General features: G+C 35.5%; 1 protein-coding gene across 7 annotated transcripts in view; it reads left to right on the top strand.

Moving 5' to 3' along the window:
• NAV3 (neuron navigator 3) overlaps positions 1 to 16019 on the top strand; it is a 608990-nt gene that overhangs the window by 325991 nt on the left and 266980 nt on the right. For 6 of the 7 annotated variants that reach the window (XM_040233842.1, XM_040233840.1, XM_040233838.1 and 3 more), the window contains exons 2-3: positions 7398 to 7515; positions 8162 to 8214. In XM_040233842.1, the coding sequence (XP_040089776.1) occupies positions 7398 to 7515; positions 8162 to 8214 (171 nt within the window). Of the gene's footprint in view, positions 1 to 7397; positions 7516 to 8161; positions 8215 to 10966; positions 11373 to 16019 lie in introns of those variants that run through there. The other variant, XM_040233844.1, reaches the window with a different exon arrangement.

Below are 16019 nucleotides of genomic sequence, written 5' to 3'. Positions count from 1 at the left end.
ACCTCTGAGCCGCCAGGGAAGCCAAAGGCCCAGTCAGTTCCCGAGTCTTCTCCTTCCCCATGCGCATTTCTTTCTGAAGGGTGGTCTGGGGAGGGTTAGGGCCCAGGGTTACTTGTTCTCATGGCTCTGTGATGCCACGTCTTCTGGGCCACCAGTGCCCCCCAGGGCTGCTGCCCATTGATGGTGAAACTTATGGTGCCTGTCAGACTGTACTGATCATAACCTGTGATCACATCTTTCTTTCTTTTTGTCCTTTCGTGTATCAGTTCTCAGCATTCTTCCTGTCCTGATTTCAAATACTCTCTAGGATAAGTGGCTTTCCCTTAGACAATTCCATATTGTTTTCAGGAATTGGGAAAAAGCAAAAACAAAAAATAGATGCTGTCCCACAAACTTCTGATACATGTTATGCTTTGTGAGTCCTTCTTGGGTCCGCATGTGACTGTGAAATTCTACCCAGACAAGTGGCCTGTTAGGTCACATCTTAGTACCTTTCCTTTCTTCCAGTTGTCTTGCCAGTACTAATTCTCTTTCTGGGAAAAATGCTTCCCTAGTCCACCATTTATGGCTTATCTTTTATGTGCTTAGTACTTTGCTGATTTATATAATGCAGAAGCCTCTTATTGCCATGGAAATTCTTGGCTTTCAAAATGATTTCTCTCTGCTGTGGGTTTAGAAGAGCCTGTTTGCCTTCTGAAAGGCAGTGCTTTGAATGAACTGGAGAGTAGTGTTTAAGGGAATGTCACTACTCCTTAAATGCTGGGGAGACACTAATGGAATAAGTAAATGCAGGGTTAAAACTGGCTCAAGGGATATTTAAAAATTATCAGACTTCACTTATAATATTTTCTAATTAAGTTATCAGTTCAGTCCCTCAGTCGTGACCGACTCTTTGTGACCCCCATGGACTGCAGCATTCCAGGCTTCCCTGCCCATCACCAACTCCTGGAGTTTACTCAAACTCATGTCCATTGAGTCAGTGATGCCATCAAGCCATCTCATCCTCAATCGTCGCCTTCTCCTCCCGCCTTTGATCTTTCCCAGCATCAGTGTCTTTTCCAGGGAGTCAGTTCTTCGCATCAGGTGACCAAAGTATTGGAGTTTCAGCTTCAGCATCAGTCCTTCCAATGAATATTCAGGACTTTAGGTTATAGGTTAGTGTATTTCTATTAAAATAGATTTTCGACTAAAGAATCCATCTTTCCCAACCTACTTCTCTACATTCTTTTGATCATTTAGCACTCATTATAAATAAATTAATGTCTCTGACACATTTGTGTACCTCTGTGCAGTATATGCAAGAATAAAAAAGTCATAATTATTTTATTTAACTGTCAGGTTACCTAAAATACACTTATCAAATTCTGAAATTATGGTTAAAAAATTCAGGAATAGATTGTTGTGATACACAACAGCAGTACATTATGTTGTCAGTAGTTAAAAAGAAGTCATCATGAGCAAAAGTTTAAGACTCCGTGGAGAATCAAAGTAGAACTTGTGATGTTGTTTTGCTGTAACAGAACAAAAGCAATGTGGTATCTATGTATTGTCTTCTATTTTTGTTTGTGTTGTGTGTTTGGCCATATTTATTTATCCACTTGCAGTTTTACTGAGAGATGATTGATATACAGCCTGATAGTTTGGTTATATACGCCAGTGTGTGTGCTAAGTAGCTACAGTCGTGTCCGACTCTGTGTGACTCTGTGGACTCGCCTTCCAGGCTCCTCTGTCCATGGGATTCTCCACACAAGAATACTGGGTGGGTTGCCATCTCCTGCTCTGCCAGGGTATCTTCCCAACCCAAGGATGGAACCCATATCTCTTACGTCTGCTGCATTGGCAAGCAAGCTCTTTACCGCTAGCACTAGCTGGGAAGCCTTTGGTTTACATATACTGTGAAATTATTAGTATAATAATTTCTAATAATTATTATCTAATAATTTCACTAGGTTCAGTAACATCCATCTGCTCACATAGAGTAAAAAGAAAAAAACAAGGAGGAAGTCTTTTCTCCATATTCACACCAGCGTTTATTTTCTCATCTTTTTGATAACAGCCATTCTAATAGACATGAGGTAATATCACATTGTGGTTTTTATTTGCATTTCCCTAATGTTTAGTGATACTGAACATCTTTCCTCATACCTGTTGACCTTCTGTATATTTTCTTTAGAGAAATCTCTATTCAGATCTTTTGCCTTTTTTTAATTGGATTATATCTATTTTTCCTTTTGCATTATATGATTTTTTAAAATGTATCTTAGATATTAATTCCGTCATCACATGAGTAGTTTGCAAATATTTTTCCCATTTTATGGGTAGTCTTTTCACTTTATTGATAGTTTCTTTTGCTGTGTCAAAGCTTTTTTGTTTGGTACAGTCCCATTTGTTCTTAATTTTATTTTTTGAGCTTTACATGTCATATGCAAAAATTCATTCCCAAGACCCATGTCAAAGAATTGATTCCTGTGTTTATTTCTAGGAGTTTCATGGTTTCAAGGTTAGTCCATTTTGAGTTAATTTTTGTAAAGTGGCATAAGACATGGGTGCGGTTTCATTCTTTCACGTGTGAGTATCTAATTATCTCAGCACCATTTACTGAATTAACTGCCTTTTCTCTGTTGAGTGTTCTTAGCCCTTTTGTCAAATGTTACTTGACTGTAAATGCTTGGGTTATTTTTAGGTTTTCAGATTTGTTCCATTGGTCTGTTTATTGATTTTTATATCATATTGTTTTGATGACCATAGCTTTCTAGTATGGCTTGAAATCAGGAATATTGCCTTCTCTCTGACCCTATTGTTCTGTAATTTAAAAACAAGCATTGTAAAAGAAATATTTTAGTGTATGTGCTGCTGAAGAGAGCACTGTAAAAGAAAAATTATAGGATCAGTACTTAAGAGATCATTATAACCTGCAGCAATTTTCCTTCATTAGTTAGGTTATCTACATTTGTGTAGACAGCTAATATTTAAGGATTTGACAGTGATACTGATGAATTATGTTAATAAACTAATTACAATTAACATAAATGTATTTTATATTGAAACATGAACTACTAACACTATTTGACATTTAACACATATTTAGTAAGTGAAAGGCCATGTTCCAAGAGTATAAATTTATTCAATCCTCACAATAATTCCATTAGTAGATAATACTATTATTACCATCTTATAGGTGAGAAAAATCTGATAGAGAGAAAATAAATGTTCAGTGACTATCCACATGGATAGTAAATGGAAGAGCAGAAATTTCAGCCCTGTAGATTGTTCCTTAAAGAATACCTGCTGTTGCATACAGGCCCTAAAACACATGCTGATAAATACAAAGTATAAAATATGCCATGGTGCATTTAATTCTATTATTTTAACTCACTGTGAATGAATAATTAGATGTACAAATGTGCTAGAGTTTCTAAGTAGCACTTTGGTAAGTGTAATCTCATTAATTCTTCTGAATTATAATTAATTAATTATAATTAAATATAATTGCTACATGAGATGACATTTATATTCATAACATTGCAGTTAAAATAGTTGAGGAAAGTTGGCTTAAGATGCTTAAAGGTAAATGCTATTTAAAGTTTTGGTCAGAACCTTGATGACTTAAATACTCAGTGATCCTGCTATAGAAAGTACAAAATATTGATTTATGAGTAATTTGATGTTATTTTCAATTATATTGGTTTCTTCACACACACACAAAATAACCCTCTAATTTGTAGTATAATCCTACAAAAGATGTTACCACACATTTTACTCATTCAACTGAGGTTAAAAGGTTAAATAATGTGATTATTTTAGTGGAAATTAACCAAGGGCAACTTTGGAGCTCTTATCCAAAATCTGGTCATGATTTCACCATTCTGATTTCACCATTCTGTTCAAATAAATTCTGTATTTATTTGAACAACAGATTTTAATGATGGTTGACAAGGTTGTTTGTATCTTCTTTCATCATATTATTACAGTAAGTTTATTGATGATTTTTAAACACACTTATATACCATATGTCCTTTCCTTGAAGATTGTCTTCTTAAAGACACACTTCCTATTTCCACTTTTTTAAATTTAAGTTTTTATTAAAGATATGAAACTATAAGCTTATATTTAATATTTAGAATGTATAGAAGTTTCTAGGTAATTGTTTTATATTTCATCATCTATATTATAACCCTTTGGAAAACACTGATTTATTTGAATCAAGTATCTTCTACACATGTCTGTTAGAAAGACTAAGTAAAATACATAGGAACTAATTTTTAAGTTCATTTATTTAGTCTGAATATATTTTTCTGATTGCCACTAAGTCAGAATTATTATCTGAGCAAAATTTCACATGTTGGAGTTGCTAGATAAGTCAAAGCACTTGGGCTTGGGATTCCTCTAGAAGAAATCCTGGACCAAGTGAAAAAATGTTTCTTGAGCTCAGTCAGAGGCTTTCTCAACAAGGTCTTGAAGCCGACCAGCTGACTTCCCATCTGTTTTCTCACCTAAGTCCCAGAGGGCTTTGGATAGAGGATAAGGCACTGTTAGCATGCATTCGGAGAATAAAAATATTATTGTTTTTACTTTTAATGCATTCTATTTTGTATCTATTTAAATAAATGTTAAATAAGAAAAATTTCTGTAATTTAATACCTTCATTAAAAAAAAAAAACCATGCGGTATGAGCTTTGTTGGAGGTGGTGTAATGATGGAGGCATTCACTGCAGGCCTGGATGAGAACATTGCAGCCTCAAAATTGGACACATTCCTCAGAGTTTGGATGGGGGACAGATCTGTGGCCTCGGTGAATTAGATAGCAGGAGTCAGAGATGTGGCTAGTGTAAGAAAGCAAGGAATACAGTTTCTCCAGTCTTCGACTGCCAATACTTCCACATTTTTTAACCTTTGAGCAATGATAACGTCAACAAATATTTGTTGGAAAGCCACCATAGCAAATAACATTTAGATGCCATAAAATAATAATAATAGGCCTTTTTTCAGGATCAACTCTGTGACAGGTCCTTTGTAAGTTCAATATTATTAGTCTTGACATAATACTATAAGTATTATATCATCATTATTTTGCAGATAAGGAATCAGGTTTAGAAAATATAAGTAATTTGTTCAAGGTTCCAGGGGGAAGCAAAGAGTCTTCTGGGCCTCCAAGCAATGTCTGCTCGAGTTCAGAACTCATATTCTTCATCATTTTGGGTCCTTTAGAGTCAGTTAACTGGTCCTTATAAATAACTCGCTGCCTCAGGGATAGGCACAAATAAAGCCTGGCTCACACTGAAGTTTCCACTAGACACCAAATGATTAATGCTATCGTTTGATTGATGTGTAGGTGAAGGGAAAGTGCTCAATTTTTTAAGATTATGAACAGTGTAAATCTTATAAAATTAAAATTTTGCCATAACACAAGTAGAATAAAATCTTAATTGAGGAAGATGATCAACAAATAAAAATGTCAATCTAGAAATTGTGCTTTTTTTCTAATTAAGGAGACAGTTGTGCAAGTGATTTTTCTTACACTTTAATGATCTTCAGTATAAAGAAGATAATGAATGTAAAGAAAGAAGATGTAGCGTTGCCATCATATATGTTTTTCTTACGCAGTAGGATATACCTCAAATTACTGATCTCTTTCAGAACACATTCTACCAGTACATATGCATTAAGATGCTACCTTATATTTTCCAAAATAAAGGCTCATTTTCTTTTGTGTTACATTTTGAAATGTTTGTACCTAGGATCCATTATAAAACACTTGGCAGCCCCGTTTTTAGATTTTGGTCCTGTAAAAAAATACTAGTATAAGTATGTGGCAAGACAAATATATAAGATGTCTCTTACAAATTTAGAAGCAACAGAAACATTTTTAAACAAAATAAGTATCTTTTGTTAGGGGGGATTGATACTATGTATAATATAACATCACAAATAGTGATAAATTTTTGTAAAATGGTTTTAGAAGTATTATTAAAATATCGTTACATGAAAAGCTGAAAATGCAGAGTGATAAGTAAAACTGAGCTAGATCTGGTTACGCATTCTGCCATGAGTATGCGTATATGGTGTGTAATATGATGTCATGTGGTGAAGTGTGTGGGTGTAGAAAACGTTCTAGAACTATTCATATCAAGTTATTCAAAAGTGAATGGGTTGCAAGTTGTGGGAAACTTTTATTTGTCCGGTTTTTACACTTCTGATTTACTTTATTTTTATAAAAACATGTATTAATTTTGTTAGAAAATTTTTTTTCTTTTTTTTGCAGTTTGCTTGGGTCTCAGTGCTCATGACCACAAGGCACAATTTACCTTTCCAGTCTGATTTGTCCTAATTTCAGGCATCCTGCCTTAATTACATGATTTTCAACTCTGCGCTTGATTCCTTTGTTCCTCTGCCTCTCTGTACCTTGTACCCTCTGGGGGAAAGCCCCTCCCTTCACTTCCTCTCTTCAGGTTCTATTATGTTTCCAGTTCTGCTTCCAGTGCTTCTCCTATAACACATTTTTACATTTCTCAGTTATTTGTCCTCCTCTCTTCTTATTTCAGGTTTTTATTCTTCTATCACATCATGTTATGGTCTGCCTTGTAAGTGTACTAATATGTCCCTGCCAGCCTCTCATGAAACTGAAGTTTTATCCCTATAATTAGATTATATTACATCAGTAAGTGCCTATAACATTTGAAAGATTAGTAACATTTTATTATTTTTGTGAAGTTTTTGAACAGTTTCAATTTATTTTTTCCTCTATCATAATCTGTTTTTGAAGAGACACCTCTTCTTTATATAGATAGCCAAGCTTAGAGTTCATAAACTATACCTCAATTCTATATTAATTACAATTTCTACATAATAGCTGCATTTAAACTTCCTCTGTTCTCTTATAAAAACACATTACGAGAAGCTGAAATGGGATTTGACAATTCAAATAAAATAGCTTAGGCATCTGCAATTATTTCATAAAATGATGCCAAAATATTGTCACATGTAGTATCTCACATGACAGATTTAATAAAGTCTGCTCAGAGAAACACACATTTTTATAGTGAGATTCCTATATAAGTCAATCCAGGTGGCTTCCTTTTACAAGGACAGACAGGATTCTTTTCGGTATGATGGAACCAGAGGCAAGAGAGTAAAAACTGAAACTTAATGCAAACAGGAGCTTCCTCAGTAGTCATCCAGGAAGGGAGTTTTGCTCGGTCACAAGTGACTAGTCCCTGGTTTTGAAAAAGAGTGAACTTAAAAGTTATTTTACAACTATTTCCTTTTGAGCTATGACTTCTTAAGCTGGAATGTGATCCAGAATAACATCCCTCTGTATCCAACATTTGTCTTGAGCATTTTTATTGCCTCTCTTTTCCCTCATCCCATCTCACTTCTTCCCTCCCTCTGTTCAACAGATTTACACAGACTGGGCCAACCACTACCTAGCAAAATCGGGCCACAAGCGGCTGATCAAGGATTTGCAGCAAGACATTGCAGATGGAGTCCTGCTAGCAGAAATCATCCAGATCATTGGTGAGACCTCCCCTCTGGAAAAACAAAACAAAACTTGAAAGTCTCTGTCCCCACCTACTTTGGGTAAAATACAATTTAAGTCGAATGCTTAGAAACTTGGTCCATGTGTCTGTGAGATTAATGTAGCTCTCCCTGTGATCTAATTAAAATGTTTATGTGAGAATGTTTGAAAAAGGCAGTTTGGCCATACTTGTAAATGGCTAGAGCTGTATCGTTACATACACTGAATTGTCAGAAATGAACGCTTCATTAAACCATATGTCTCCCATGTGTGCTTTTCGTTAGCTGGAGCAACTCATACACTCTGAGATTCCTTGAAACTGTATCCTGATCCAGCAGGGACAATTGTGAAAGGTTTCATGTCAGCAGTCATTTGGCACAAGCTGAGGAATTAGCGGCAACTTCCTTCTCAGTCACTTTTTTTGTTTTCTTTATTTGCCTGATTTCTGCATATGGACTTGGCGGCTGCTACAAGTGTGTCCTGTACACAGCTTAGGAGACAAAGTGAATGTAGCAGCAGCGTTTGCTTGTTTTTTTGTTTCCCCCCCACTTTTTTTTTTTCTCAGTCTCCTGTGTGTGTGTTTCACTTCATGGCTTAAGCATGTCGTTCTTTTTTTCTCTCTTTTATTTTATTTCTTGGCTTTAGCAAATGAAAAAGTTGAAGATATCAATGGATGTCCTAGGAGTCAATCTCAGATGGTAAGAATCATGTTTATTCTAAATATAATGCCTCTCTTCACTTCCAGAGTTAACTGCATTTATAAATGGACTAGAAATTTCTTTTGCATATGTTCCTGCTTATTCAAGAAACCATTTGACTGTATTCTATCATGTATGTATATTTCTTTGGGTGCAATTTAGGAAAAAGTGATAGCATCAATATGTTTGAATATGTATGACTTTTGAAAAAATAGTCTCCAGGTGTTTTATCAGATCCTTGACATTTTTTTGTGTTCTGATGTCTGAATAATTTCACTAGTAGCAGGAAATCCCATTTCCAGTTTTAAGGGGAGCCTTTTTGTCTGAGCAACTGATTTGAAGAACAAAAGTTGTCATGTACATTTTAAAAATATATAAATAGTATTTTCTTTGCTCATAACAAAGTCCAGTATAAACATATGAACTCTTCAGCACTTTTGGAAATGACTCTATAAAGGCAGGCTGCTGGTTTTGCTGAGCAGGGACTAACTAGGGGATATGATTCATAGCCTTTTCCAGAAAGTAGCCGATCTAGAGGTCTGTATCTCCCCCAGCCCTCTCTTATCTTTACTAGTTGGTAAAGGGTAGAGTTTTGTAATAAAACTATAGATTGATAAATTGCTGAGATTAGAAGCCCACCCCTTTATTAATTAAATAACCACAACTTAATTTTATAGGACAACCTGAAGCCAAAATGCCTTAGCTGAAGTTACATCAGCAGATATAATTAGGAGTGACAGCCAAAATTCAGAAGATGAGGTTTTTCCAAAACTCTTTTTAGCATAGAATAGATATTGAAAATAAAAATAATGAGTACTTAATTGACAGCAATACGATGAATGAAAAAAAAATGATAAAATGTTTGACCTGCTGACCTGATATAGGTAATGTCGGAAAACTGAAATCTAAAATAATAAAAAATAATTTAGTTTTAAAGAGTGATTAACTAAAAAATAATTAATTAATTTAAAAAAAAAAAAGAGTGATTAACTAGCATGTCTGGGGTGTGTGTGTGTGTTTAAGCACTCTAAGGACCTATTACAGTGTCTTGAACTCTCTGTTGCTGTTGTGAAAAAAAATCACTATAAAGAAAGATTCTCTGTAAAACACTTTAGTGTTAGGGAAAGTTCCTGATCTAATTACTCTGAGCACAAAGATGACTCTATAAAAATTAATTATGGTTGTTTCCTGAAGTTTTCCTGGAAGCAATTATAATACCTTTGGGCCCTGCTGCAGTAAAAGCTCCTTGATGTTGGCAAAGACATGTAACTTCTCTGACCCTCTGCTTTCTCATCTATAAAATGAACCCTAATTATGATATGATAATAACATATAACTATGGACAATCTTTACTACCTAAACTGATATGGAAATGCAGAATAGTACTGCTGCTGCTGCTAAGTCACTTCAGTCGTGTCCGACTCTGTGTGACCCCATAGACGGCAGCCCACCAGGCTCCTTGAGATTCTCCAACCCACTGGAGTGGGTTGCCATTTCCTACAAACTTTATAAAGGGCACATTCATTAATTAATACCTGTTAAAAACTTTTTTCAGGTTTCTTATAAAAGCACTGTAGTCCCTGAATATCACATTATGTTTCTCAAACCCAACACTATTGGTTTTGCTTTCCATATTTCAATCATCAAGGGATGTGGATACTAAAATCCTTATCTTCACTGCTGTAATTCCAACTTGATTCTCACAACAGTTCAGTGAATAGCCAAGCTATTGTTTCATGATAGATAATAAACAAACCTCCAAAGCTCATAACTGTAGACAGAGATGCAGTCCTTGGATATTCATCTGAAACATCTGTGCCTAAGATTCTACAAATCTGAAAATATCTCATAAGATTCTCTTGATTTTATTATTTCTGCTCCTTTAGCCCTCAAATGTCATATAACATCTACTATGCAATGTTATGCTGACATTTCTGCTTCTGATGAAAAAAAAAAAAACACAGAAAAATAAAAACCTGAGAAATGCGTATGTTATAAAATAGGTGTTTTTTTCCCAGCCAGAAGTTTTAGTCAGAATTACACTAAATATTGAGTAACAGTGACTTGTAACCTCATTTGTGTGTATGTGTGTGGTTGAATTTTTAACCTGACGTTGGCATGGCTTCCCTGTGGTGATTCACAAGAATGCGTGTGACACAAATGTAACTTTTTTGGTTGAATCATTTTTGCCTCTGTTCTTAAAAATTGGCATCAGTAACATGTTATTAACGAATAAAAATTCTAGATTTTAGCCGAGGTAAGAAAGTAGAGGAAATAGAATTATGACAGCATGACTAGATTTATAAAGTTCATATATCTATCCCAAACAGGATGTGGCCTGCTTCTTTCTTTGTGTAACAGCCAAGCAATGCTGCATTGGTAAGAGTGAGCACTGTCCTTCCTCATAGAACTACTTGCCCAATTCTTTATAGAGGGAGGATTGTTCAAGGCCTTTGGGTTGGCATTCATGTTTGATAACAAAAGGTATAGTAAAACTAGGTCTGCTACTATTTCTAGTTGCAAAGTGTTGGTTTTTTTTTTTTTTTAAATTTTTTAATTGTTAAATTTTTTTTTTTTTTTCAGCAGTTAGTCGTTCAGTCATGTCTGACTCCTTGCAACCCCATGGACTATACAGCACATGGAATTCTCTAGGCCAGAGTACTGGAGTGGGTAGCCCTTCCCTTCTCCAGGGGATCTTCCCAACCCAGGGATCTAATCCAGCTCTCCTAGATTGCAGGCAGATTCTTTACCAGATGAGCCACAAGGGAAACCTTTACTGGATTATTCTAAGCCTTTAAGAATGGACGTTCACTTGTAGTATGAATCTACAGGAAATCGATGAACAGCCAGATGTTCATATTTGGGTAAGATTAACTGAGCTCATAAGGTCCAGGTATAGGGACACTTGAGAATCAGAAACAAATATTCAGATGAGTAATAACGACAGTGTTACATAGGGAAGAACAAAAGGAATGTGGAGGGAGTGAGCTTGGTGTGTTCCAGAAACAGAAGACCATATGGTTTGAGCACAGTGAGAGGTGTTCAGAGGGGAAGATGGAAGCCTAATTATGTGCAAGCAAAAGAAGGTCCACTGTGTTACTCCGTTGATTGAGGAGCCTTTAGAAGACTTTTAAAGCTGGACCATGTTATGATCTGATGTAAATATTTAAAAAGATCACCCCAGGTGCTTTCTGAGAACTGTACAATCCTTAAGTGTTGACTTTCAGTTGGGTGTGGGAGATGAAAAATGTAAGGACTGTGCAATACTCCCCAATTTTTTGGCCTGAATGTGTAAATAGTTACCATTAAATAAGACGGCTATTATGGAGGGAGAAAACAGGTTAAAAGGTGAACGGGGGGAGATGACAAATTCAGATTTTCACTAATATAATTTGATGTATCCATTGGAACGTGAAGTGGAGGTGATTGGAGGCAATTAGGCATGTGTTTCCAAAAGGTCAGAAGTAAGGTATTGGTGAGAATGTACCTCGTGTGTAGGCACTGATTGACATGGACAAGGGTGAGAGCTCTAGGAGATCTGTGTGACGTCAGATAGGAAGAAAGCTGAGGTTCTCACCTTGGGGTATGCCAGCTTGTATGTGACGAGGAGAGGTGTAGGGGTCAGAAAAGGGTGAAAAGAGTGGGGAGAAAGTGAGCCCATCGTTGAGGGGGTCACTCAACAGATGTGGATTGTTAATCCTATGGGTAGCTATGGTAGCTTAAGCTATAGTGCACACTTGGGTTAGCCTAGTGGGACAGAGAAGAGTAAATGAGAGGAATGTGAGTAGTCCAGGGCTACGTAAGAAAATAGGTAGGTATACCAAAGGTGAGAAATTGGTTCCAGTAATTAGACAGGCATCAATGACCTTCAAGTAAACATCTTCTGTAAGAGTGGTCATGTGTTCGAGAGTAGCTGAGAGGGGCAGATAGCCACTGAGTGTTTAATATTTTTCTAGGATTTTCCTGTTGAAGGGAAAACATGGTTTGAGAGGAAGGCAGGGTGAGGGAAGTTTTTGCAAGGGGGAAGTAGAGAAGGAGGAGGCAGTAAGGAGAGGGGAGGGAGATTCCAGGGAAATGGCAGATCCTCAAGGAAGGGGCAGAGAAGGAAATTTGAAGTCTGAGTGGAAGATTTAATGTTGAAAAACAATGAGAATACATTTTCGTTTATGTCATGTCATAAGGGAATATGATCGCATGAAGAGGTATTTGTTGGTGGATTACATACAAATTAAAGAAATTCAAATAAATATAATGATTTCAGATTATTAGGTAATATTAATGTGCTCTTTTCCATGTCATTCTGTTACCTTATAAAGAAAAACTGATTATAGTATTTTATAACATACAATTCAACAATACTTCTTTCAAATATCATTGATTAAAGAGCAGATATTTAAGACAATAGGAACTTGTCTTTACAGCAGTTTATTAGCATGATTATTGAGAGTTTCCAATTCATACTTATTGTTTCAACTGTTATCTGTTGCTATCTTTCTTTAATAAGCTTAAGACTAAATTCATCCTTGGGGGGCAGGAAACAGAGCTAAGTTTGTAGGAGCTTATCCAATACTATATTTAACCTCATCCAAAGATGAAGTTACTAATATGGATGGCACCTGTTAAGTAATTTCTAGGTGGGTGGTATCAGGATTCAAAATATATGCTACATGCCACAACTTTGGTGAGATTACATGAGGAAATAAATTAGTCAACTATAGATACCAGGAATGTCCAGAATGCCCAGCAGATTAAAAATAGCAGAAAAAAATGCCCAACATGTATTTGAAATGCAGAGGCACAAGTGCAAGGTTCTTAGACAAAAATGAAAGACACATAAGGGAAAAGTTGTTTGGAAAACAAAATTTTCTTTATTTTAAAATAGCCCATTAGAGCACTTGGCCAGTTAGCTCCATTGGTTAGAGTAGAACACTAATAAGATAGACCATGGTATTTAACAGTCTTCATAAATGCATGGAGGGATTAGGAAATTTGCTTATGTGCAATAGTTGCAAACCACAAATTAGATTATGGGGCAGAACTGAGAATCTGGCAAACGCAGCTCCCAGCTTGTCCTTCCTGTTTGCTGGCTCACTCTAGTAGCTCAATTGTTTTCTCAGCCACAACCTTCTACCTTCTCTCCTAGCGTGTCATACACACTGCTTGAAACTTGCTGATAGGAGGATTTTTGGAACGCTTGTGCCTCTTACCTTTTCTGTTCCTAGATGAAATAATATGTTTTAGTCTTCCCTTAATTCTCTGAATCCATGTCCTACAGAGTTGTGGCTGCCACAGTATTTACTATATTTCACAGGCATCTTTGTTCCATTTCTATAGTTTACAGGAATCCAGACAGGGAAGCTATTCTTGATAGAAAAACTATTCTGTTGTTTTATCTGTATGTTGCCCTTTCAAGTTTTAATTCTTCCAGCCTCTGCTTGTTATTGCTGCCCTTTTAAAGGATCTATTTAGGTAAGATAAGATGAGGTTCCTAACCAAATAGGGAGAAGATAAAATATTGGAATGCTCTAAAGATTTAATAAAATCTTATAAATGGCACACTGCAGGATTCTAGCACTATGACTCAGAGGAGTGGAATATTGCTAAGTTAGTCCATTCACATGATCCCCTGCCATTTTGAAACTGTTCATCTTCTGGAATGTCTAGAAAAAGATAGCTTAATGAAGACAAATGTTTTCCTACAAATAGAGCTCTGATCTCTAAAGAACCACTAACTAAAAATCTGCTTTGTAGTTTGCTTAACGGTTTCATTATTTTTATTTAGGCTCACACTTCAGGAGAATAAGCATAAACTACAAGTGTTAGGAAATTTATATTAAATTATTGATACAATTTATTTATATTATCAATATAAATCACCCTGATGATTTTTAAAGCTGAGTTTGTCTCTAGAAGTTGTTCAGTATACTCATATGTAAAGTTTGAATGAAAAAATTGAAGTAAAATGGGGACTTTAGAGTAAGTGTGTCATGTTTAAAGGACAGTGATCACTGGAGTTCTAATTCTGATTAGATGATTCAGGAGAAACTCCATAAATCAGACTGATAAACTCTGAAATCCGTTGGAATGCTGACGTGCTATACTGATTTAACAAAATAGCAAAGACCATGCTTTCTGTTCAGTATTTCTTCTTAGAGATGTACTTGGGTTTTCAATCTTTATAACTTTTTAAAACAGCATCCATAGTAAGGTAAAAAAGATATTTTCTAAGATGTATTAAGTCTAATTTACAATGAAAAACAATACTTTTATGAACGTTATCTAGTCTGCCATTCAGAAATTAAGTAAATGCTGAAAATATAAGAATTCTTTTCTACATTAACTTTATAATATAGAGTAAATAGTGTAAATGTTTTTCTTATAAGTGTCAATATTATAATTGGTTTGTGTCATTAGTAGGACAAATAGAAATTAAAGTTAAGTAGCTAATTTTGAATTTGATACCAGATATATATCCACATACAATTTTTTTTCTTTTTGAAGATAGGATGTAACTTATTTCTGTTTTTACAGGTAGTTATTAAGCTTTATGTCTGTATGGAGCAGAGAATTGCAAATGCACTTTGTATTTCTGCTGTATATTTTAAAATCAACCACTTTCTTAAAAATTTAGAATGTTCTTATCCCTAATAGTTTGACTTAAAATACTGTAAGGTGTTTCCCACTGATAAGCCACTATCCCAGTTAACATGAAATACAGTCATACCTAATATTAGAAAACATATTTTGTAGCAATCCTTTCATAACTTTAGCTTTTATTACCTTAAATTGTCTAATTTTTAAAAAGAACCTACTGCTCCATCTTTTTCAATTCCCTTCTTAAAATTAATAGAAAATTACCACTTTCAATACTCGGTAATGAAAAAAATATGAAAAAAGAGAAAATTTTAAAATCTTGGCTTGGAAAACAATATACTAAGATATGAGATCATTTTAACTATGACCTGTGGTATTCATAGCTTAAAAACCTATAAGTAAAAGTACTTCCATTAGACAGAAAAACAAAATGAAATGGGAGAAACTTTTTCATTTGACCTCAGTATGTTCAGTTGAGAAGCATATATTTGATAAGATAAATTACTTGAAAATGTAATTTTCAGCAGATGTACCAAATCTCCTTTATTAAATGATTTAATATGAGTTAAATTAAACTAGCCTGTGTGGATAACCATAGACAAAAATTCTTGACATATCAGGTTACACTTTAAAACATTGTATTGCCCTTTAATTTGTATGAGTCATGTTTCAAACATAAAAAAAAATATTATGAAATTGCATCCCCTGCACGCATCCTACGTCACTTTAGGCGTGTCCTACTTTTTATGGCCCTATGGACTGTAGCCCACAAGGCTCCTCTGTGCAAGGGGTTCTCCAGGCAAGAATCCTGGAGTGGGTTCCCATGTCTTCCTCCAGGGGATCTTCCTGACCCAGGGATCAAACCTGCGTCCCTTATATGTCCTGCACTATAGGTGGCTCTTTACCACTAGTGCCACCTGGGAAGCCCATTACGAAACTGCATCGGAGAAGCATCAGGCTTTAGAGATGGACCTGAGAGTGCGGCAGGATCAGCATAACTTACTGATTCACTTGTAGATTCAATGCCAACCATCGTTATCCAGTGCTGTGCTAGACGCTTTGCTTGTATGTCCATTGCACCATGATAGCAAACTATGAAAGAATTTGCCTCACTGAGCCTGCCTGTGTCCCTTTTCAGTAAGTGGAAAATGTTTTATTTTGTTCTCTGTAACCAACGGAGAAGCAAGAAATTACTAAAAACCCAGAGAATA

Source organism: Oryx dammah, unplaced genomic scaffold, assembly GCF_014754425.2.
Source record: "Oryx dammah isolate SB20612 unplaced genomic scaffold, SCBI_Odam_1.1 HiC_scaffold_29, whole genome shotgun sequence".
Taxonomy (NCBI): Eukaryota; Metazoa; Chordata; class Mammalia; order Artiodactyla; family Bovidae; genus Oryx; species Oryx dammah.
Note: the sequence above shows the minus strand (reverse complement) of the source record. Positions and strands in the feature narration are given on the sequence as shown.